General features: G+C 34.8%; 3 protein-coding genes across 5 annotated transcripts; 2 read left to right on the top strand and 1 right to left on the bottom strand.

The window, feature by feature from the left end:
* Positions 1-6586: 6586 nt before the first annotated feature.
* On the top strand, positions 6587-7199 carry LOC107942652 (polcalcin Phl p 7). The gene has a single exon (XM_016876355.2). It carries the CDS (start codon positions 6798-6800, stop codon positions 7086-7088), a length of 291 nt encoding a protein of 96 aa, XP_016731844.2. The 5' UTR covers positions 6587-6797; the 3' UTR covers positions 7089-7199.
* A 9013-nt stretch (positions 7200-16212) lies between these two features.
* Positions 16213-16923, top strand: LOC121218167 (polcalcin Phl p 7). Its single transcript, XM_041094932.1, has one exon. It carries the CDS (start codon positions 16432-16434, stop codon positions 16720-16722), a length of 291 nt encoding a protein of 96 aa, XP_040950866.1. The 5' UTR covers positions 16213-16431; the 3' UTR covers positions 16723-16923.
* LOC107942651 (phosphatidate phosphatase PAH2) lies at positions 16911-24090 on the bottom strand. Of its 3 annotated transcripts, none has more exons than XM_016876352.2 (13): positions 23971-24090; positions 21901-23440; positions 20879-21683; positions 20038-20615; positions 19830-19903; positions 19452-19536; positions 18994-19080; positions 18770-18842; positions 18341-18384; positions 18106-18234; positions 17526-17624; positions 17296-17438; positions 16911-17198 (listed from the first exon to the last, which is right to left on the bottom strand). In XM_016876352.2, the coding sequence occupies exons 2-12, from the start codon at positions 23290-23292 to the stop codon at positions 17382-17384; spliced, it is 3423 nt and encodes a 1140-aa protein (XP_016731841.1). In that variant the 5' UTR covers positions 23293-23440; positions 23971-24090; the 3' UTR covers positions 16911-17198; positions 17296-17381. The 3 variants fall into 3 exon arrangements, with proteins under 3 accessions (XP_016731841.1, XP_016731842.1, XP_016731843.1); XM_016876353.2 differs by lacking the exon at positions 23971-24090 and adding an exon at positions 23542-23905; XM_016876354.2 differs by lacking the exons at positions 16911-17198; positions 17296-17438; positions 17526-17624; ... (2 more) ...; positions 18770-18842; positions 23971-24090 and having other exon boundaries at positions 18993-19080; positions 19830-19917; positions 21901-23723.
* Positions 24091-26068: the final 1978 nt, after the last annotated feature.

Genomic DNA, 26068 nt, shown 5'->3' with positions numbered 1-26068 from the left:
GATTTTTTAGTACAATAATTTACACGCTTCCGACCCTATTGGAACAACAAGTGGTATCAGAGCCGAAGGTTAATCGTAGTATGCTCTGTGGTTGCAGTTTGAACTGATCTTCCACATCAGAAAAGATTTCCTTAGGTATATTGAAAGATTATGGAGAAAATGGTCGGTGTAGGAGCTTCAACATCGTCCATATGGACAAGACCGACAATTGCAAATGCAAGACTGGCCGTGGAGATCTTTGATGGCACGGGCCATTTTGGTATGTGGCAAAGTGAGGTTCTAGATGCCCTTTTTCAGCAGGGTCTAGACATTGCCATTGATGAAGAGAAACCAGATGATGTACAGGAGAAAGATTGGAAGGCGATCAATCGGTTGGCATGTGGCACAATTCGATCATGCCTTTCTCGAGAGCAGAGGTATGCTTTTTCAAATGAGACTTCTGCAAATAAGTTGTGGGTGGCACTTGAAGAAAATTTTTTGAAGAAAAACAGTCAAAATAAGCTCCACTTGAAGAAATACTGTTTTGCTTCACATACGTCCCAAGTACCACAATGAATGATCACATCACCAAATTTAATCAGTTAGTCACTGATTTGTTGAATATGGATGAGACATTCAAAGATGAAGATTTGACTTTGATGTTGTTGGGGTCACTTCCTGAGGAGTTTGAGTTCTTAGAAACTACTCTACTTCATGGCAGAAGTGATATATCTCTGAGCGAAGTCTGTGCGGCCTTATACAGTTATGAACAGAGAAAGAAGGACAAACAGAAAAACTCAATCAGAGATACAGAAGCTTTAGTAGTCCGAGGTCGTTCATACACTCGGAAGAAAACTCAAAAGGGGAGATCAAAGTCAAAGTCCAGACTCGGGAAAGATGAATGTGCTTTTTGTCATGAGAAAGGCCACTGGAAGAAAAATTGTCCAAAGCTGAAGAATAAGGGAAAAGCTGCTGTAGATGCTTGTGTTGCAAAGCATGATACCAGTGACTCTGAACTATCACTGGTTGCATCATCATCGTCGTTCCATTCAGATGAGTGGATATTGGATTCGGGTTGTACCTATCATATGTCCCCTAACCGGGAGTGGTTCTCTGATTTAGTAGAACTAAATGGAGGAGTTGTTTATATGGGCAATGACAATGCCTGTAAAACTGTTGGGATAGGTTCAATCCAATTAAAGAATAAAGATGGATCAACCAGAGTTCTGACTGATGTTCGGTACGTGCCCAGTTTGAAGAAAAATCTCATCTCATTGGGAGCCCTGGAATCCAATGGTTCAGTTGTTACTATGAGAGATGGGGTTTTGAAAGTGACATCTGGCGCACTTGTGATATTGAAGGGCATCAGGAAAAATAACTTGTATTACTACCAAGGTAGTACAGTTATTGGAGCAGTCGCTGCAGCTTCCGGCAACAAAGAATTGGACTCAATACAGTTGTGGCATATGAAGTTGGGACATGCCAGCGAAAAATCCTTGTAAATTCTGGCAAAGCAAGGATTGTTGAAAGGTGCAAAGGCTTGTAAATTAAAATTTTGCGAGCATTGTGTTCTGGGAAAGCAAAAGAGAGTGAAATTCGGTACTGCTATCCATAATACAAAAGGTATTTTGGAATATGTTCACTCAGATGTGTGGGGGCCTTCCAAGACACCTTCATTGGGAGGAAAACACTACTTTGTTACTTTTGTTGATGACTTTTCCAGAAGAGTTTGGGTGTATACCATGAGAACTAAGGATGAAGTGCTTAGAGTTTTTCTTAAATGGAAAACTATGATCGGAAACCAGATTGGCAAGAAAATCAAGCGGCTTAGGACGGACAATGGAGGGGAATATAAAAGTGATCCGTTTTTCGATGTGTGCCAAGAATATGGTATTGTTCGACACTTCACAGTTAGGGATACACCACAGCAGAATGGATTGGCAGAGCGTATGAATCGAACATTGCTGGAGAAAGTTCGATGTATGTTGTCCAATGCTGGGTTGGGCAAGCAATTTTGGGCTGAGGCTGTGACATACGCTGGCCATCTTGTTAATCGTTTGCCATCATCTGCATTAGAAAGAAAAACTCCTATGGAGGTATGGTCTGGAAAACCGGCTACAGATTATGATTCCTTACATGTGTTTGGATCCACTGCATATTACCATATGAAGGAGTCAAAGTTAGATCCGAGGGCAAAGAAAGCTCTCTTTATGGGAATCACTTCTGGAGTGAAGGGATTTTGACTTTGGTGCTTAAGCACAAAGAAAATGATCTGTAGCAGAGATGTTACCTTTGATGAATCTGCCACATTGAAAAAGGTAGCAGATAAAGATATTCAGACGAGCAATACTCCACAGCAGGTGGAGTGTACTCCAAAACAGGTGGAGTTTGAGCAGATGGGGATTTGCCCAGTTAATAAGTCTAATTCTCCAGCCACAATGGAGGAATTAGAGGTTGAAGAGGTTCTGACCCAAGAACCACTAAGTACACCAGAACCAGTTGCAGTTGCAAGGCCACGGAGAGAAATTCGTAAACCTGCTCGATTTACTGATATGGTGGCCTACGCCCTTCCCGTTGTTGATGATATTCCTATCACTTATCAAGAAGCAATGCAAAGCTTAGAAAGTGATAAATGGAAAAGCGTCATGGATGAAGAAATGCAGTCTCTCCTGAAGAACAATACTTGGGAATTGGCGCAATTACCGAAAGGTAAAAGGGCAATCGGATGCAAGTGGGTATTCGCAAAGAAAGATGGATCTCCTAGCAAGAAGGATATTTGCTACAAAGCAAGATTGGTAGCTAAAGGCTACGCTCAGAAGGAGGAAATTGACTACAATGATGTATTTTCCCCTGTTGTGAAGCATTCCTCCATTAGAATTTTGTTGGCCTTGGTAGTACAGTTGAATTTGGAACTAGCTCAACTTGATGTTAAGACGGCTTACTTGCATGGTGAGTTAGAAGAGGAGATCTATATGACTCAGCCCGAAGGATACACAGATGCTGGTGGTAGAAATTGGGTTTGTAAGCTGAACAAATCGCTATATGGATTGAAGCAATCCCCGAGGCAGTGGTACAAGCGATTTGATAGCTTTATGAGAAGGCATAAGTACACAAGAAGCAAATATGACAGTTGTGTATATTTGCAGAAGCTGCATGACGGATCTTTCATTTATCTACTCTTGTATGTTGATGATATGTTAATCGCTTCGAAGAGCCAAAATGAGATAGATAAGCTGAAGGCTCAGTTGAATCAAGAGTTCGAGATGAAAGATCTAGGTGAGGCCAAGAAGATTCTCGGCATGGAGATAAGTAGAGATAGACCGAGAGGCAAGCTCTGTTTGAATCAGAAGCAATATCTGAAAAAGGTATTACAATGTTTTGGTGTAAATGAAAACACAAAACATGTAAGTACCCCACTTGCTTCTCATTTGAAACTTAGTGCTCAATTATCTCCGAAAACTGAAGAAGAAAGAGAATATATGGCAAAAGTCCCATATGCTAATGCAGTTGGGAGTTTGATATATGCGATGGTGTGTACGCGGCCTGACATTTCACAAGTTGTTGGAGTTGTGAGCAGGTATATGCATGATCCTGGAAAAGGACATTGGCAAGCTGTGAAATGGATTCTACGGTATCTTCGAAAAACCGTAGATGTTGGTTTAATTTTTGAACAGGATGAAGCACTTGGTCAGTTTGTAGTTGGATATGTTGATTCCGACTTTGCTGGTGATTTAGATAAATGTCGTTCAACTACGGGGTATCTGTTTACTCTTGCGAAAGCCCCAGTGAGTTGGAAGTCTACCTTACAGTCTACAGTAGCTGTGTCTACTACAGAGGCAGAATATATGGCAGTTACAGAAGCTGTTAAGGAGGCTATTTGGCTTAATGGATTGTTGAAAGACTTAGGAGTTGTTCAAAGTCACATAAGTTTATATTGTGACAGTCAGAGCGCTATTCATTTAGCGAAAAATCAAGTCTATCATTCAAGAACCAAACATATCGACGTAAGATATCACTTTGTGCGGGAAGTCTTTGAAAAAGGAAAAATTCTACTTCAGAAGATTCCAACAGCAGATAATCCCGCAGATATGATGACCAAGGTGGTAACAACAATCAAGTTTAATCATTGTTTGAACTTGATTAACATCTTGAGAATTTGAGCACCTTCAGGTGTATGGCGCTCGAGAGTGCATTTGTAGGCACTACAAAAGATAGCTTTATCGAATTTGGGGAGTTGAAGGAAGTGTGTGAAGATGTGATTATCCTAATCAAATCTTCAAGGTGGAGATTGTTAACATTAATGGGAGACAACATTAATGGCAAACAATACAAAGTGGTGCAAGTTTAGCACCCTAAAGTTGACTTTGAAAAAGTGGCATGGGATAATTTTTTTTTGGTCCTTGAGATAATGGGCTATTTATTGTTTGGTCCTTAAACCTCAACTATAAATAGGCCTTCTCATTTCTCATTTCAATTCATCCCAACCAATCTTTCTCTCTTAGTTTTCTCTCTTCTCCCATTTGAGAATTCTTAAGGAATTCTATTTGTTTGTAATATTTTGGAGATAGTAAAGTTATCATCTGGTGTTAGTGCCCGAGGACGTAGGTATAATTTACCGAACCTCGTTAAAACTCTTATGTTCTTTTTGTCCTATTTTTCTTTCAATATTTGAGGGTATAATAGTAGTATTTAATTATGCTATTAAATTACTATAGAAGGGATATTCTGACTAAGGAAAGACTTGGTATTTAAGAGATCCATGTGATCCACCTCTCTTCCCTAGGAATTGAACTTTGTGTGATTTTTTAGTACAATAATTTACACGCTTTCGACCCTATTGGAACAACACTATGAACTAATAATGAAATTTTATTTTGTAAGAGCTACAAATATATATATAAACAAAAATTAAAACTACCCTTTTCTCCCATGAATGTATTCAACTTCACGAACTTAATAAGCAAAATTAAAATGGCTAAAAAATAAATCTTGCATAAAAAATTTAATTTACTTGACACAATGTCTAGAACTACCTATAACTCCTCCCCAACCCATAAATAAAAAGATAATACACATCAGCGCACTCAAACTCACATTCTCCTGCACTAGCAACAATGCTCATACCAACCGAGCGAAAACTCAATCGATGATTAATACTTAGTTAATCTCAGGTAAGTAAAATTATTTAAGTGTTTAAGAGTAATTTAAGAAATTAAGGGAGGAAAAAAAACAATCTTAAAATGCTCATTTTTCAATTAAATGGACTTGAAAATCGAAAATTTGTCATTCTAGTATCTATACTTATATTAAGCTTCTAACTCAGTTGGTGCCATATATCAATCGGGCACCAGTTCAATTGGAAAAATATTAAAATACCCTTTTACATTTCATATAAATCAATAACAACTCAACTATAGAAAGATTTGAACTTGTGTCACAATGAATTTTAAATATTTAAGTTTACCATTTCAACCAATTATTCATTTAATTTTTATATAATTTTTTAATAAATATATTTATTAGGTAATCTTTTTTTACTCATATTGTGGGTGTGCCATAATTTAATTTTTATTTAAGACACTAATTTTTTCCGATTAAAAAAGAGGCTGCAATTTGGGGACAGAAGAAGGGTTTAAAAATATCAGATTTTACAAATAAATATTTGGTGCAATAATAAAGTAAATTGTATTGTTAGGAAAAGAACTCAAGTTCAAACCTTAAAGTTGACATTGTTTGAAGAACAATTACAAATCCAGAAATATTATCTTTATAGATTGTAAAACGATATGAAAAAGATTAAATTCTACACGAGAAAAACTACCACAAATTTAAGAAATATCAATACCCCTACCAAAGCCATCAAGGGGTACACAGCTTTTGCTCCTATAAAGTGGCTCAAATATCCTTTCTTTAATGTCCTTTTTTTGGCTACCAATGCCAAAGGTTTCATATATTAATCACCACATATCGCCAGGTTCCATGGATTTGAACATGCATCAAACACTTTTAGTACTTTTTTATGGCTTTTATAGGTTTTGTTTATCATTAAGTAAAGAAGGAATAAAAGTATATTAGGCAAAGTTTGCAAAAAAAAGTTATTGATAAATCTATTTCATTAATGTTTCCTATGGTATAAACAATTTTGAGTCTAAAAGTTTGGACAAATTATGGGTTTAGTCCCTCTATTATGTTAATTAGTTAACACTGTTAACTATCTCGGTTAAAATATTGTAGTAATTTTTTCTTTAAAACACCGTTTTTGTCATAAAAAAATTCCATGTCAGCATGATGAGTTGGGAGGATTGGTTTTAATAGAAAACCCATGTCAATATTTTAACAGGAAAAGTTAGTGTTACTTTTTTCAACTAACTAGTGACATTATAAAAGTAGAATACTAAATTATGCTTAGTTAAAGCATAGAGATTAAATCCTAAATTTATGCATAGTATACAGACCAAAGCAATACAAAAGGGTAACGGTGTTACATGTTTCGATCAATTAGTGACATTGTAAAAGTAGAATGTCAAATTATATCAAATTAAAGCATAAAAACTAATTCCCAAATTTAAGTATAATAGAGGGATCAAAACTATAATTTAACCTTAAACTTTTAAAGACTTTTGCTTTTGCTTAAAATACGCTTTCGGCATGTTTAAATTAAGCTAAAGCCAATCAGTTTCTATATATTGTATTTGCAAAGGCACAAAACACAAGGGAATGGTATAAATATTAGAAACCTTCAAACGTTTGTACATTGGGGAAGTTAGCAAGCAAATTACAGTGTGACGAAGGGATTTTCCGGGCTTCTATTATCGGAAATGGCCATTAAAACTCGTGCGTACTCCGTCGATGGCAAGCGGGAAATGACGATAGATGAGTTCAAAAGATGGTTAAAGAAATTCGATGATGATAAAGATGGCAGGATTAGCAGAGACGAGCTTGCCAATGCTATACGAGTCTCCAATGGTGGATGGTTCACTAGGAGGAAGAGCAAGCGTATAATCAGATCGGTGGATGCCAATGGTAGTGGCTTCATTGATGATAATGAGATCAAAAACCTTGCGGAATTTGCAGAGAAACACTTGAATGTGAGAATTTTGCATTGGTAAAGCGTTCATTTGAATCGTATCCATTTACTTTATTCCATTTTTTTGTTAATCAATGGGAAAATTCTGAGTTCCTTTCATCAGTGTACACAAAGGGTAAATCCAATAGATTCATTCTTCTTTAAAAGATAACATTCATTTTAGTATGTACTTGAATGAATTGGGTTGATTGGGTTACAAGCAATCTCCTATGAACTAATAATGAAAGATTTATTTTGTATAAGCGACAAATATATATATATAAACAATAATTAGAACTACCCTTTTCTCCCATGAATGTATACATACTGGAAATGTTTGTGGGATCACAAGAATTCACTATACAAATTATAAATCAAACTACAATGAAGCCAATATAAAGCTTCAGAGATTCTATAAAAAATTTCAAATAAATTATTTTCGACGACAACCGAGAGTTGACCGAATCTGCACCTCCGAGAGCAGGGTGAAAGTTCTTCAAGCAGTCATGATTGTTTATAACCTGTAATTCGCCACCGTTATCGTGTTATAAACAGTTTATGGTAATAGCTGGTGGTATCTCGGGAAGTACAGGCAAAACCAACATCAAATTTTTATGCCTGGACAGCTTCGGAATGATCGAAGAAAACATCATCCATCTATCTTGCCGTCCAAATGCTAAAGCAACATACTTGAATGTGAAAATTTTGTATTTGTAAAGTGACTGTTTGAATCGTATCTCTTTATTTATTCTTCCTTTTTTTTTTTGGTCTATCGAACAATGTTAACAATCAGAGTTTATCTAAAATCAAACCTCGGCATACACATTCATCTTATATTTATGATGTATGTACTTTAGAAAATTGGATTACAAGCAATCTCCTATGAACTAATAAATAATAATGAAGATATATTTTGTATAACAATGGTAAACTACATAGTTAGTCACCCAACTTTCATTCATTTTTATTTTGAGTACTGCAGATAAAAAATTTGCAAAAAAGGGCACCGTATTACGAACCATTTCCGTTTTAATTACCTGCTGTTAATTTGGGGTTAGACAATGTTATTGTACATTCATTTTAGTCACCCAACTTTAGTAAATTTTCATTTTGTTCACTCGTTTTATACTAATTTAGGGTGTTGTGAAATAGGTGTACCTTCCTCTATCTTCTTGGTATAAAGTTGTTGCTTAAGGTAGAGTAGGTTCATCAATGACTTCTTCATGTACTTGCTCTTTAATTGGAGCCAGAAATAGGCGCGGTAGTCTCTTCAGCTACCCCTTGTAATACTTTATCACTTACACATAGTAGAATAACACTATGTGCTGTCTCTATTATCTCGTTCTTCTGTTTTTTCAAGAGTATGTTTGGTAATTTAAGCAATCATTGGTAAACCAGGATTACCCGCATCTTGATCCGCATCTTGATGCATTTTAGATTGAAGTTATTTTTGCCAATGAATTTTCTCAACTTTGTATTAAGTTGATAACATACTTGCAAATTATATCAACGTTTCAAGTGACAACAGAAGCAACAAAAAATATCATGAGTACAACCGCTTTGCAAAATATAGTTTTTATATAATGTTAATTTAAAATATATGATAATAAATTTGTTTTAATATTTACTCCAACATAATTATATTTAAAAATAATTAATAGTATAAAATAATAAAAATTAAAAATTATTTATTTGATACAAATATAAAAATTTTAAAAGTTATATCATATTGAATCGAGTTGACTCGAAATTGAATATAATTTTAATTTTTTATCGAGTTTACGATGAATAAATTAATATATAATTTCGAAATGGAGTCCCCCATGTTGCGGAAGCGACGATAATATTAATAACAATATTATCAGAAATATTTAGATAATTATTATGCCAACAATTATACTAAGAAAATTCCCAGTTAAATTGGAGGGGTCACAATGGTCCCGCTTAAAACCCAACAACTAGACAGAACTCACTTAGATATTTATAGCAATAATAACTAAATAAATATAACCAACATAAAGCTATTAAATAAAAGCAAACAAATAAGAAATAAAATACCAGAGTTTTAACGAGGTTCGGCCAATTTAGCTTACGTCCTCGGACACTACCAAATTAATATTTCCTCTAGAAATATTACAAAGGAGAAGATTTGGGATGATACAACCAAAGGGGGAGGGGTTCTATATATAACAAACCAAACCCCCTCCATTTCTATCTTTTCCTAATGTGGGATATTGCCAATATTCAACAAATCTCCACCTTGGCGATATTCCACATCTTCGAACATCTTCTCATAACACAAACTTCAATAGTGTCTTCAATTTTGCAACCAATCGCCTTCTTCCCTTTTGGTAGTTGTGCCAGCTTCCACATCTTGTTTTTCTCTAGAGATTGCATTTCCTCTTCCATTGCACCTAACCATCTATTATTCTCTAAACTCTGAATGGCTTCGGTGTAAGTGGATGGAATATTATCAACAACTGGAAGTGCATAAGCTACCATGTCAGTGAAACGAGCAGGTTTCTGAATTTCTCGTCTCTGCCTTCTGACTGCAATTGGCTCTGATTGCTGTTGAGGTTCTTGGGTAGAAACCTCTTCCTCATCTGACTCTGCATCTGCCAATGAAGAATCACTAGTGGTACCTTTTGCTGGAATTACCACACTCTGCTCAAACTCCACCTGCTGCGGAGTACACTCCACCTGCTGCGAAGTACTACTCACTCCTTCTGGATTTACCTTATTCAACATGGCAGATTCATGAAAGGTAACATCCCTACTGATTATCGTCTTCTTTGCCTCTAGACACCACAAACGATATCCCTTAACACCAGCATTGAAGCCCATGAATAGAGCCTTCTTTGCTCTTGGATCTAACTTTGATTCTTTCACATGATAATATGCAATAGAACCAAAAATGCGCAAGGTGTCATAATCAGTAGCAGGTTTTCCATACCATTTCTCCAAAGGAGTCTTGCCATTTATAGCAGATGATGGCAAATGATTGATGAGATGTTGAGCGTACGTCACAGCCTCAGTCCAAAACTTTCTATCTAATCCAGCATTAGATAACATACATCGAACTTTCTCCACAAGCGTTCGATTCATACGCTCTGCCACCCCATTCTGTTGCGGTGTTCCACCTACGGTGAAGTGCCTTACTATGCCACAATCTTGGCATATCTTCAGGAAAGGATCGCTTTTATATTCTCCACCGTTGTCTGATCGGAGAACCTTAATCTTCCTTCCTGTCTGATTTTCAACTTTAGTTTTCCACTTAAGGAAAACTTCAAGCACCTCATCTTTGTTCTTCATAGGAAACACCCAAACTCGTCTGGAAAAATCATCAATAAAGGTGACAAAATAACGTCTTCCTCCAAGTGATGGAGTCTTGGACGGTCCCCATACATCAGAATGCACATAATCCAGAATACCTTTAGTATTGTGAATCCCAGTGCCAAATTTCACCCTTCGTTGTTTTCCCAGAACACAATGCTCGCAAAATTCAAGTTTGCAAGTCTTTGTACCTTTCAATAATCCTTGCTTGGCTAGAGTTTGCAAGGATTTTTCACCAGCATGGCCCAAACGCATATGCCACAGCTGTGTTGCCTCAGCGTCCTTCTTGGTACTCGTAATTGCTGCTGCTGTTGTCCCGACCACTGTACTACCTTGGTAGTAATACAGATTGTTCTTTCTTATGCCTTTCAACATCACCAATGCTCCTGAAGTTGCTTTAAGAACTCCATCTCGTATTGTCACAACTAGGCCTTTAGATTCTAACGACCCCAAAGAGATGAGATTCTTCTTCAACTTTGGGACATATCGTACATCCCGCAAAATTCTAGTAGATCCATCATGACTCCTCAGTTTAATTGAACCTATCCCGGCTATTTTACATGTGTTATCATTACCCATGTAAACAACCCCTCCATCTAGTTTTTGAAATTCAAAAAACCATTCCCAAATGGGACACATATGATAGGAACAACCAGAATCCATGATCCACTCATCTGCATGTGATGTTGAAGATGTCATACTAAGAGAAAAGTCTGACTCTGCTTCACTATTGCATTCTGCAACATTTGCATCTTGCGGAGTCTTCCCTTTTTTCTTCAATTTTGGACAATCTTTCTTCCAATGTCCTTTTTCTTTGCAAAAGGAACATTCATCTTTGGCAACAGCTCGACCTTTGGACTTTCTACTCTTCCCCTTAGACTGACTTTGCTGACGACCTCTTGTTACCAATGCTTCCACTGCTGCTTCACCTGAACCTTTCAACTTATCCTTTCGGCGTAGTTCATAGCTATACAATGCAGCAGTTACTTCATTGAAAGTTACTTCCGATTTTCCATGAAGTAGAGTAGTTTCAAGGTACTCAAACTCCTCAGGAAGCGATCCCAACAACATTAACGCCAAGTCTTCGTCTTCAAAAGTCACATCCAAATTCAACAAATCAGCCACCAGCTGATTAAAATTGGTAATGTGCTCGTTCATCGTGGTACCAGGAACATAATTGAAACGAAACAGTCTTTTCTTCATATGCAACTTATTTTGACTGTTCTTCTTCAAGAATTTCTCCTCCAATGCTTTCCACAATTTACTTGCAGAAGTCTCTTTACTAAATGTATACTTCTGCTCTCTGGAAAGACATGATCGAATTGTACCACATGCCAATCGGTTGATGGTCTTCCATTCTTTATCATCAACCCCTTCTGGTTTTTCTTCCTCAATGGCAATATCTAGACCCTGTTGAAAGAGGGCATCTAGAAGCTCACTTTGCCACATGCCAAAATGACCTGTTCCATCAAAAATTTCCACTACAAATCTCGTATTTGCAGTTCCAATCCTCGGCAAAATGTACGAAGTGGAAGTTGTTGATATGGATGGTTTTTCTTCTGTCATTTTTGCCATAGCTTCTACTTAATAGCCACCAAATGCAGAATACCCACAAGCTTTAGGAAATGTTTCTGATGTGTAAGATCAGACTAAGCTGCAAACACAGAGCATACTACAAAACCTTGGCTCGGATACCAATTGTTGCGGAAGCGACGATAATATTAATAACAATATTATCAGAAATATTTAGATAATTATTATGCCAACAATTATACTAAGAAAATTCCCAGTTAAATTGGAGGGGTCACAATGGTCCCGCTTAAAACCCAACAACTAGACAGAACTCACTTAGATATTTATAGCAATAATAACTAAATAAATATAACCAACATAAAGCTATTAAATAAAAGCAAACAAATAAGAAATAAAATACCAGAGTTTTAACGAGGTTCGGCCAATTTAGCTTACGTCCTCGGACACTACCAAATTAATATTTCCTCTAGAAATATTACAAAGGAGAAGATTTTGGGATGATACAACCAAAGGGGGAGGGGTTCTATATATAACAAACCAAACCCCCTCCATTTCTATCTTTTCCTAATGTGGGATATTGCCAATATTCAACACCCCATGCCATCTCTAAATATGTAGCCCACTACCATTAATCTATTCTAAGCCATCAAAGGGTGCCCATCTGTTAAATGCATTGGGTACAACATTTGCTATAAAACGGGGCGGCTCAAATATCCCATTTTTTAATGACCCTTTACACCAAAGATTGTATTAACATAATTGCCTAACTTAGTGGCTGACAACTCACTCAAAATTTTCATATGTTAATCACTTGTCGTCTGGTTCCTTGGATTTGAACATGCATCATATAGTTTTAGCACTTGTTTTATGCCCCTATTGCCTTTGTTTATGCTAACTTATGAAGGAACAAATGAATATTAGGCAACGTTTGCAAAAAAGCTACCCATATATCTATTTTTTTTCAATGCTTTTTAGGGTACTAACAATTGTCTTTAATTCTATCCAAAGAAGAAAAAAACAATTGTGTTTAAAACTTTGGTCAAATTTGGTTTTAGTCCCTCTGATATGTTCAACTTTGAGAATTAGTCAATACACTTTAATTTGATGTAATTTGATCATTTACTTGGCTTTCATCATAAAAATATTCATGTCACAACATGATGAGTTGGCATGATCTTTTTAAGAAAAAAAACCATGTTAACATTTTAATAGATTATACCAAACTAAAACATAGAGACTACTCGATTGAGTCTTAGTTCGATTGGCGTAAGTATTCTTATCAATGCAGGAGAACATGAGTTTGAGTGTGCTGAAACGCATTATCCTCCTATTTACGGTCGGGGAGGGGCTATAGGTAATTCTAGATATTGTATCAAAAAGATCAGATATGATCAGAATCTATAATGAGATTATTTAAAATATAAAAAAAACATAGAGACTAAATCTTAAATTTAAGCATAATAGAAGGGACAAAACTAAAATTTGAACTAAACTTTTAAAGAGTAATGGCTTTTGCATGAAATAATCGTCCGCATGTTTTAATTAAGCTGCTAAAGCCAATCCACTTATATATTGTATTTGCAAAAGCACAGTGGAATGGTATAAATATGAGAAGCCTTCAAACGTTTGTACATTGGGGAAGTTGGCTAGATAGCTAGCAAGAAATCAAATTACAGGGTGCGACCAACGGTTTTCTGGGCTTCGATTATCGGAAATGGCCATTAAAACTCGTACGTACTCTGTCCTCGATGGCAAGCGGCAAATGACGATGGATGAGTTCAAAAGATGGTTAAAGAAATTTGATGATGATAAGGATGGAAGGATTAGCGGAGACGAGCTTGCCGATGCTATACGAGTCTCCCGCGGTGGATGGTTCACTGGGAGGAAGAGCAAGCGTATAATCGGATCGGTGGATGCCGATCGTAATGGCTTTATTGATGATAATGAGATCAAAAACGTTGCGGAATTTGCAGAAAAATACTTGAACATTAAAATCTTGTATTTGTAAAGTGATAATTTGAATCGTATCCCTTTATTTATTCCTTTTTGGTTGATCAAACAATGTTAATAATGTGAGTTCTTTTCACAGAAGATAATTCCAATAGATTCAATCATGTTTAAAAGATTGCATTCATCTCAGTATGTACTTCAGAAAATTGGGTTGATTGGATTACAAATCTCCTATGAACTAATAATGAAATTTTATTTTGTAAGAGCAACAAATATATATGATTTGTGAAATAGGAATTTTCTATATGATTTCGAACGAAATTAGAAAATAGGGAGATCGGAAGGAATTCAACGAAATGCTTTTAATGAAATGGAGTTCCTCGAGAATGAACTTAGGAAAGGTAGAGTAGAAATCAATATGATAAAAAATTCTGATTCTGATAAGGTCATCAAAACAAGATGATTCTTCCCCAACTGGATTCAATTTTTTATTTATTTTTTCTTACAACACGATAATTTTGATTATCAAATTTTTTGACTAAAGCATCAGTCTACGTTTGATAATTTTGAATCAATTGAAAGGGTAAGGTTATTTATTTCTGGTTCTAAGAGCAATAGTTCTAGTGGTCGACTAGCTTCTTTCAAACAATAACTAAAACTACCCCTTTCTCCCATGAATGTGTTCAACTTCGTTAGCTTAATCTAGTTCTTTAATCACACAATGTCTAGAACTACCAATAATCCCTTCTCAACTATTAAATAAGAGAATAATACGCTTCAACACTCGAACCCACATCCTCCTGGACTTGTAACAATATCCATGCCAATCGAGCTAAGATTCCATCAATGACTAATACTTAGTTAACCTCAAGTAAGTAAAATTATTTAAGTGTTTAAGAGTAATTTAAAAAAATTAAGGGAGGAAAAAACAACCTTAAAATGCTCAATTTTCAATTAAATGGACTTGAAAACCGAAAATTAGTCATTCTAGTATCTATACTTATATTAAGCTTCTAACTTAGTTGGTGTCATATATCAATCGGGCACCAATTCAATTGGAAAAATATTAAAATACCCTTTTATATATAAAGTAAGTTACATTATTAAGAGTGTTTTTATTTTTTTTACATTTCATATAAAATCAATAACAACTCTACTATTGTAAGATTTGAACTTGTGTCACAATGAATTTTAATTAAGTTTACCATTTCAACCAATTATTCATTTAATTTTTTTATAAACTTTTAATAAATATATTTAGTACCTATTTTTTTACTTATATTGTGGGTGTGTCATAATCTAGTTTTCATTTTAAAAAATCATTTTTTTCGGTTAAAAAAGAGGGTGCAATTTGAGGACAGAAGAAGGGTTTAAAAATATCGGATTTTACAAATAAGTATTGGGTGCAATAATAAAGCACATTGTATTTCTAAGGAAAGAACTCAAGTTCAAACCTTAAAGATGACATTGTTAGAAGAACAACTATAAATCCCGAAATAATATCTTTATAGATCACAAAACAGACATGAAAAATACTTAATTCTACACCAAAAAAAAAAACTGGATTTTAAACTACTAATTTGTGAAATATCAATAGCACTATCAAAGCCATCAAGGGGTACACAGCTTTGGCTCCTATAAAGTGGCTCAAATATCCTTTCTTTAATGTCCTTTTTTTGGCTACCAATGCCAAAGGTTTCATATATTAATCACCACATATCGCCAGGTTCCATGGATTTGAACATGCATCAAACACTTTTAGTACTTTTTTATGGCTTTTATAGGTTTTGTTTATCATTAAGTAAAGAAGGAATAAAAGTATATTAGGCAAAGTTTGCAAAAAAAAGTTATTGATAAATCTATTTCATTAATGTTTCCTATGGTATAAACAATTTTGAGTCTAAAAGTTTGGACAAATTATGGGTTTAGTCCCTCTATTATGTTAATTAGTTAACACTGTTAACTATCTCGGTTAAAATATTGTAGTAATTTTTTCTTTAAAACACCGTTTTTGTCATAAAAAAATTCCATGTCAGCATGATGAGTTGGGAGGATTGGTTTTAATAGAAAACCCATGTCAATATTTTAATAGGAAAAGTTAGTGTTACTTTTTTCAACTAACTAGTGACATTATAAAAGTAGAATACTAAATTATGCTTAGTTAAAGCATAGAGATTAAATCCTAAATTTATGCATAGTATACAGACCAAAGCAATACAAAAGGGTAACGGTGTTACATGTTTTGATCAATTAGTGACATTGTAAAAGTAGAATGTCAAATTATATCAAATTAAAGCATAAAAACTAATTCCCAAATTTAAGTATAACAGAGGGATCAAAACTATAATTTAACCTTAAACTTTTAAAGACTTTTGCTTTTGCTTAAAATACGCTTTCGGCATGTTTAAATTAAGCTAAAGCCAATCAGTTTCTATATATTGTATTTGCAAAGGCACAAAACACAAGGGAATGGTATAAATATTAGAAACCTTCAAACGTTTGTACATTGGGGAAGTTAGCAAGCAAATTACAGTGTGACGAAGGGATTTTCCGGGCTTCTATTATCGGAAATGGCAATTAAAACTCGTTCGTACTCCGTCGATGGCAAGCGGGAAATGACGATAGATGAGTTCAAAAGATGGTTAAAGAAATTCGATGATGATAAAGATGGCAGGATTAGCAGAGACGAGCTTGCCAATGCTATACGAGTCTCCAATGGTGGATGGTTCACTAGGAGGAAGAGCAAGCGTATAATCAGATCGGTGGATGTCAATGGTAGTGGCTTCATTGATGATAATGAGATCAAAAACCTTGCGGACTTTGCAGAGAAACACTTGAATGTGAGAATTTTGCATTGGTAAAGCGTTCATTTGAATCGTATCCATTTACTTTATTCCATTTTTTTGTTAATCAATGGGAAAATTCTGAGTTCCTTTCATCAGTGTACACAAAGGGTAAATCCAATAGATTCATTCTTCTTTAAAAGATAACATTCATCTTAGTATGTACTTGAATGAATTGGGTTGATTGGGTTACAAGCAATCTCCTATGAACTAATAATGAAAGATTTATTTTGTATAAGCAACAAATATATATATAAACAATAATTAGAACTACCCTTTTCTCCCATGAATGTATACATACTGGAAATGTTCGTGGGATCAGAATAATTCACTATACAAATTATAAACCAAACTACAATGAAGCCAATATAAAGCTTCAGAGATTCTATAAAAAATTTCAAATAAATTATTTTCGGCGACAACCGAGAGTTGACCGAATCTGCACCTTCAAGAGCAGGGTGAAAGTTCTTCAAGCAGTCATGATTATTTATAACCTGTAATTCGCCACAGTTATCATGTTATAAACAGTTTATGATAATAGCTGGTGGTATCTCGGGAAGTACAGGCAAAACCAACATCAAATTTTTATACCTGGACAGCTCTGGAATGATCGAAGAAATCATCATCCATCTATCTTGGCATCCAAATGCTAAAGCAACATACTTTAGCCGACAACTTCATATGTCGAATACAGGAGGTGGCAGTTTCCAGAAATTCCACGAATTGAAATCTTCCTGTAATTGATAGAAGTAAAGAACTTAAGCAACAACCCAGTACCAATAGTCATTGTGAGATAAATGGAAAAGAAAACGTAGCAAAACCTGCTCGGAGCAGGTTGTCGGTGGAAACATGCCATGAACAAGGGCGTGAAGAGATGTATAAGATTTTGTGTCAACACGACGGTTCACGGCAACCTCACCCTACAATCACAAAACCATTAGAAGAGAAAGTTTGGGGTAAAAGTATCATGGAAGTTCTTGTATTAGAAGTCAAATTGCATTTTGGCTCCTATACTCAAAAAATGGGCAAATTAGTTCATATACATTAGATCACAAAGCAAATTAGTCCTTTTATTAAAAACTCCATCCATTTTTACTGTTAAAGACTTGTCCTTGTACGCCAACATGAGGAGCATGCGATATGCCACCTGTCACAGTCTGATTATTCTATTAGCCACGCCTTTTTAACAGTACAAAGGGATGAATTTTTAAAAGAAATAACCAATTTGCTCTTTGATCTAATTTACAAAGACTAATTTGCCCATTTTTTTAGTAGAAAGAGAAAAATACAATCTAATTCCTACCACAGGGGCTTCCATGGTACTTTTACCGAAAGTTTAGTGCAGTAACATTAGAAGTATACAGTCGCCTTTCTTTAAGCATGAAAGCGCTAATTAATTACCTTTGGGTTAATAATGAAGATTTTCCCTTTCGGGATTCCGACCTTAACGTAGCTGATTTCATCGGTGTCTCTATTCCCGAAACCAGCATAGAATGGATTGCAATCAGATGGAAACAATGCCTTAATCTCCTGTAAATCAAATATATATATAAATATATATATTAAAAAATTAAAATGTTCCGAATTTTGAACTCATGATGAGGAGCTCTTCTAATAACCGAGCAGAGAAACTAACCTCTAAGCAAGCAATCTTGAACTCATGAGGAGCTCTTCTAATAACTGAAAAATAAATAGGATGTTTCAGTTTAAATAATGTGGTTTGAGATATAGATGTGTAATAAACTCCGGTATGCTTGAAGGGTTAAAATCATATGACCCAAACCAGAATAATAACATATTGAATATGAATATGAAGCCCATTTAACTTCATAGGAAGCTTAATTCCTACATGATAGCAGAAACAAAATAAAATAGGACAAGGTTTCATTGAATTTATTGCAGCTCAATGTGTCATAACAACTAAACTTTTGATTCTTTTTTTCAGGTTATAATTGCAGGTCTCAATCTCATGCATCAGTTTCTGAAGGTACAGCTATGGCTTGTCGTGTTAGTTATTGCAGAAATGTCATAAATCTATTAAGTCACAGAAATGCAAGAGAGTTACCTTCTCGATATAGGGATGGAAAAAGTCCATCAGGGGATATAACAATTGGTCCATCTGGTAATGCCTTACCATCCTATAGATAAAAAATCATGTTTGTCAAAAAGTTTCTCCTTTTTAAGAGCAATGGTGGTAAAAGAAAAGCATTTGAATTTACGGTTCGATAAAAGAAAAGCATTTGAATTTACGGTTCGATAAAAGAAAAGCATTAGACTAGCATAGATTACCTGCTTAAGGTTGACTAAAAATTGTCTGGTGATATATGCCTGCGCTATTGCACGTGCACTAAGAAAAAGCAACTGATAACCATTTTCCTATAATATAGAAGAAGAATTTTGATCCGTTAATGATATTAACATTGTTATTCATATCCATGCATTAGAATCCATCTAAAATATAGAAATGCACTTCTTTCTACGGTATGAAATAAGACAATGGTTGCACATATGCAAGGGCCTCCACTAAGACAATATGCATATATAAATGTTGATACTATTCCTACTACTACCCCTAACCCCCCCTTGGACCCTTAAATCGAAGGATAATACACGCTTAAGCGCGCTTGAACATCAGCACCAAGACCATATACGGTTCACAAACCAAAAGGATGTTTCTTTTTTTGGTTGTGCAAGGACTAGCAAAACCATGAACTAAGAAATTAAAACGGAAAATGAAGACAACCAACCTTAATAGCTGAAAATAAATGCGCAACACCTGTTTGTGACCAATCTATCCCGACCAAAGGCATGAACTGGCCAAGAACATCTGATCTGTAACCATATATATACAATTAGGGAAGCAAGAAATGACCAAGAAAATCCTTAGCAGCTGCACTTAAGAACTTAGGAAAGAACCAGATTATAAAAGAAACCACTGTAAAAAAAAATTCGAGGAATTCAAGATTATATTAAGTCATTCATGAACTTGAGCCAAGATTAAGACTTGCAGACAAAACAAAATATCACTGAAAGTTATCCAAAAGTTTATGTTAAAGCTGCATGTAAGAATAAATAATGCCACTCAGAATAAATTAAATGCCAGTAAATCTAAGAAACATCCTTACTTTGTAATTGTCCCGTCTACGTCTGAGATTACTACACGAGTGTTCCATTTCCACAAATAGATTCTGGCATCAACCTGTTTATTACATGCTTTTGAGTGAGCACATCCAGGACAACAAGTGATAAATCAGGAATGATCTTAACAACATAAAACTAAATAAGATTTCAGAAAGAATATGTAACTTCAAGTAAGGATTCAACAAAAAGGACCTGCTGCTTCCCTAGCATTGGGGTTGAAAACGTGAAGGTTATATGATTCATCCCATCCTTTAGATTCAACGAAGCCAACTGTTCAGAGGTTGGAGTGATTGCCCTGATCATTTTCTTCATCTGCTTGGATTTAAGCAAATTTTTATCATCGTCAATAGCAACAGTAACCTCTGCAGCAATCTCAGCATCCAAATCTCTGGTATCGACTGAAGCCAGTTGCACAGCCTTCCTAGATCTTGATCTTTTCAAAGAAAAAGGCCAAAGCCTCCAGCTACCACTACGGGAAACATCTTTTGATGGATCCCCTTCAATGGATTTCTCCACTCTGTCAACTGGTATCATGCCTTTGGGTTCAAATATTTTTTCACTCCCAAACGCAACCATCCCTAAAATAATAGGTGCTGCTTCATCCCATGGAAAGTAATGACCACCAATTCGAACAACAAGTTTATCACTCTTCACAACAGCAGGACCTAAAGAGCTAATTTTTTTGCTATCCAGTTTTTCAGCATCAAACACTTCACATGCAGCTTCAGCCCCCATCCCTTCATATAGTAAGTGTTTGCAAAGAGATATCTCTGCATAAAGCACAATGGATGTCACTTTCCACAATTTATAGCCTAGAGAGCAGTTACACCAAAAAGACAATATTTCTTTTAATGTTTAACCAAAAATCATAACAAGTAGCAGGCATGTTGTACTTTAGCATGATAATTAATTTCTTGAGTGCTTTCTATTGTCCTTTTGGGACCAAGAAATCTATTTTAATATAGTACATAGTACCCATGTTCTCTTAACGATCAAAGAAAAGAAAAACAGAAGGATAATGAATTGCTCTTACCAACAGCAGGATTATAAAGAGTATTTTTCAGTTTCCCTGAAGTCTCGCTCTCATCACTACTAAACCTTTCATGTTCTAATTGCTGTTCCTGATCTGCATCCGACCTTTTACAGCTGATATCATCTTTCGTGCTTGATGTCCACTTCATGGTTCCAGAACTTGAGTCCATAGAATGGCTTACAGGACGATGGTTATTTGCATCAAACTTGGCATCAAGAGACCACATATTAGGAAGTGATTCCACCTGCAACCCATTATTCTCACCAGCTACTCTGTGATTTCTAGAAATACTAATAGGATTAGATATAGTCCTTGACTTTCCTACAGAGTCTTCTAGATCATTTGAAGGATTCTCCTGAACAAAATTATCAGGATTTAAATATGACTTGTTATTAACATTACACAAACCATTTCCTTCATTTTCTATACAAGCTGAAGGATGGAGATCTTTATTTACAGAATCTGGCTCACAAAGTTTGAGTTCATCGAGGTCACTAAAAAGGAATTGTTCATCATCAGAACTCTCTGATGGTGGAATACTTCTCTTGGGGTCACGATCATGAAAAAAGTTTTGAGAATCATCAACGGACTCCAAAGAACAATGGACAACATCGTCAGTATTTTTCTCATCTTCAGCTTGATCACCCAAATCACTGATGGTGGAAGAGGTGTGAAAGCTATGTAACTTCATTTCTTCTAAACCAATTACAGGGTCAACACTAGCCATTTGAGAGCAGGATTCCGAGACTGTTATTTCCCCTTCAGAATCCAACTCCATGTCCTCCGTTTGCTTAAGAACCGGAACCTGAGTTTAACCATCTATTCCATCAGTTTCAGTAACAATTTTTAATTATCAATCAAGAGAATATTATTCAAAGAAAAAGCTTAGGTTCATATAATTTCAAATGTGGTTGCCTTCAAAAGAGCAATGCATCATTAAATAAGGTGCAAAATATACTTAAAATCAGATTTGTTTAAAATGTTTCGGCAACTATATGGAACATTTTGAATAAGCGTTTCACCTCTGGCACTAGCGCAGTCGTTGTAACCAGTGTTTCAGCATGAACACGTAATTTCCCATTTCCTACATCGGAAAAGCTCATTATTTGATGAGTTTGTTCGCTTGAACCATCCGGAGTTATTACCGAGCTCTCTGACATTTTGGAGTAAACAAAAGATTGAAGACTCTCTGGAACAACCTCCTTATTGGAATTCCCGGGGGCTGGTAAAACAACATTCCTTTCATTACCATCGGGTTCTTCGTCAAACCGCTTGTCCGTAAATTCTTCAAAGTTATGTTGACATTGTAGATCAGGACCACTCATGTCTAAGACAGCACCCATGTCGTTTTCATTGTGATCAGAATTTACAACACTTAGGTCATCAATACTTACTGAATTATTGACTATTACTTTGCTTTTATCTTCCATAAAACCTTCACCTAATGATGAGGTTTCATCAAGTTGTTGCTCCATGCCTAGATAAGACACTTGTATGCTAGATTCCTCGACAGAATACTCTACATTCTCAAGGCCGGAATGAGAACTGACCTTTTGCTGGTTGCAGCATTCAGTTTCCTCTAGTAATGTCTGGTGACCAACACCATTTTCCTCATGATGTACTGAAGAGTGAAACTGGTTTTCTTCAACATTATTCTTTCCCTCCTCATCATGTACTGAAGATTGAAACTGGTTTTCTTCACGAGTAATCAGTGTATGCTCTTCGGAGCCTTTATCATCCAATGCATCATTCGTGGAAGGTAATCCAGAACCATTAGTATTTGATCTATTAGATATAAGATTAGTAGACCACTTCACCTCCAACAAGTCAGCAGCAATTTCAGCACGCTCCAATGGATCTAACCTCATTACATCAGCAGCACCTATAGCTTCCTGGTAACCATCCTCCTTCATCGACCTCCGTCCAAAAACAAGTCCAAATATCCGTGACCTCCGAGAAGTAGTCCTAGCCAAAATCTTCCCATTACTCACATCAACTTCACCCACGGAATTAGACCTATCAGCATCATAGTTACAACTTTTAGACTTCATTGGCATTCTATTACCAGACATAGGCTCATCCGTATCATATCCAGAAGGAAAAGGAAATGGAACACCTTCAGATTCCCCTTCTTCACCATCTACTTCCCTTAAAAAATATGCTTCCCCTTTATGATCAAGAAACATATGGAAATTCGCTTCGATTCCATTAACACAGATACTAACAACCTTTTCCCTCGTCTTTAAAACCCCTTGAAATTTACCAAACCGAACATACCAAGGTGATGTTTTAAAGGTCCCATCAGGTTGTTCAACTACAATTATATCAACAGCACCACCAAAGGGATGAAATGGACCAGACACAGTATAAACACCACGAGATATATAGCTACCTAGTCTCCCCACAGCATACATCCTCTTCCCTTTGAAAATTCTAAAGACACACCCAGATCTTAAACAGTTGAAAATTCAACCATAATATAAAATCCCAATCCCAAAAGATTGCCTTTTTGTCAATTGGGATTCTTCAAATCTCACTCCAAAAAGTATAGAACTTACAATTCTGCAAATACCCAGATTACAAAACTCAAAATCAATACATAATTCAAGAACCCGATCAATAAAAAAAATGTTTTTTTCTTAGCTAAAGAAAAAATAACGCACCAGTTAGAAAGTTACAAAACTGATGAACAAAGCAATAGCGAGACAATAACGTATAAATTTGGGAATTGTTCAATGCTCAGTGAACTCCACAAAAATGAAACAAGAAAAACATGAATCAAAGCCAACCAAACAAGATTAATAATAATAATAAAAACAGCCGAGAAACTCATGGGTTTTTTTTCTATTTTATAGTATATTTCTCAGTTGTAAACTCAAAAAGAAAAAAGGGATTTGAATACTTGATTGAACCAATCAAAATAAAAATAAATAAATGGGGAAAAAAGAGGACAGTTGATGGCATTAAAGCATATTCGTTCTTTTGACCATTAGAATGTACCCAGAAAGAAACAATTATATCATTAAAAACCCAACAAATAAAAATTTTTAGAAAAATATATATAACAAAAAATTAAAGAAAATGAAACGAACCTGGGAAAATTCAAAGCTTGTAGAGTGAGGCTTATGAGCAAAATAGAGAGAGATTTTGTATATTGTGTGTGTACCTCGGAAATGTCGAGACTCGAGTGAGTAAGAAAAAGAAGAGAAGAGATTACGTGTCAGCAGAAAATAGCCAAAGCCCATTTTGCTATTCTAAGGAAAGAGTCAAATTACGGTTTTGGTCCTTCTCTTATGCTCAATTTTTGTACTTAGTCTATATGCTTTCTTTTAAGGGTATACTACACCATTAGTCACTAAACTATGGGTAAGTTTTCGTTTTGGTTACTTAACTAAAAAACTTACAATTTGATCATTGAACTATTTGAAAGTTCTCATTTAAGTCATTGTACTGTTAAAATCAATGTTATATGGCTTTTTTTGTTCACACTGTCTACACCAATCAAAAGCTTTCTTTCTCATTTTCTTCTATAATTCATTTTTTTTCATGAAACAGCTTTAAATGTTAAGAATCTGTGAATCAAAATTCAAACAACTTTTTTCTTTGATCTCCAACACTGACCGCCAATTTAACTTAGATCTAAGGTATGTTCTTCTACTCGCCAATGGGTACTAATTTACCATACCGATTGTCAAATCGTTGCTTGGAATTCGTCAGCGGAACTTTAAAAAAAAACTTAATAATCCAGTGACTTAATTAAAAACTTTTAAATAGGTCTGTGGTTTAAATGAAAATTTTTGAATAATTTGGTGGTCAAATTGTAATTTTTTAATTAAGTGATCAAAACAAAAACTTGCATATTGTTTAGTGACTGATAATGTAGTTTACCCTTCTTTTAAGGGGAGAAGAATGGGTGATAGAGTACTCGAACCCTGTATGATGCCAACAAATAATAATTTTATATGACTTTGTTTATCAGTCTCTATCCATTAATCAAGCCTTCTTTTGATTTTATAATATTCGACCGTGTGCAAGTGTACGAATTACGAACACTGAGCAGAGAATTAGCACAAAATATTAAGATTTAAAAGCGATTTTAATTGTGGTTGTGAGTGTGACGGGTCAGTTATAATATTTGTAAGTGCACAATGAAACATTTAAAGCATTTCAACAACCGAACCCAAAAGAGAACGGGTGTATGGAGAATGAACAATGATTAAACATGCAAATAAGAAGCCTAGATAGTTAATAGCTAAGTGTTATATTACAGCAATCCATAAAATGAAGTGAATTAATCTAAATTATATCTAAAAGGACTAAAACAACAAATTTTACCTATTTTCAGCTTTGGTCGTTTTTTGTCACTTTTGCAAATACAATCAAAACAAGAGTCATCATTTTTTAAAAAAAAATATACCCAAAAAATTCATTTGTTGGTATTTATTTATTGCTATTAAATTTAAGTCTTTATTCAAACAACTTTTATTATTTATTAGGAAACGTAAGTGTGAAGACAGGCTGTACATTTCTGGCTTCTTGACATTGACATTGACATTAATAAATTAATAAAATAAATTTAATAATATCATAAATAATTCTCTTTTCCAAAAATAAAATTGAAACTCATCATTATGCATCAAAATTAACAAATTAATTAAAAAAAATTAACCTCTCAATTTGCATTACAATAAATTAAATTAAATATATGTAATAAATTAAAAAAATTATTTTTAAATTTTTAAAAATTGTTAATTATATAATATTTATATATTTATTATTACATAAATTGTTGAAACGTTAAATTGGGTTTGTTTTATTAAATTAATTTGTTAGCAAATTTAATTAAATATATAAAAAAATGAGATTAAAAAAACAAACAAAAGCGCCGACAAAAATGTTCTAAATAGGATAAATTAAGAATGATAATCTTCTTAAATGATTGGCAGAGAATAGAGACACTAAAACAGCAGGGAAGAGTGATTAAAATTGTTGGCTATTGCTGGCAAACCATTAATTATCATTTTATAATTAATACCCTTTTGGTATTGATTTGAAAAGAGTTGAGTTGTGGGGGGTTTGATTAATTTTTTTAAAATTTTGGGGTTTAATCAAAATTTTTAAGATATGAAGGGCTTAATGAGAATTTTTTTAAAAATTTTGGCAATTTACTGAACAGTTTTAAATGAGTTG

Source organism: Gossypium hirsutum, chromosome D06 (genome assembly GCF_007990345.1).
Source record: "Gossypium hirsutum isolate 1008001.06 chromosome D06, Gossypium_hirsutum_v2.1, whole genome shotgun sequence".
In the NCBI taxonomy this organism is placed as follows: Eukaryota; Viridiplantae; Streptophyta; class Magnoliopsida; order Malvales; family Malvaceae; genus Gossypium; species Gossypium hirsutum.
Note: the sequence above shows the minus strand (reverse complement) of the source record. Positions and strands in the feature narration are given on the sequence as shown.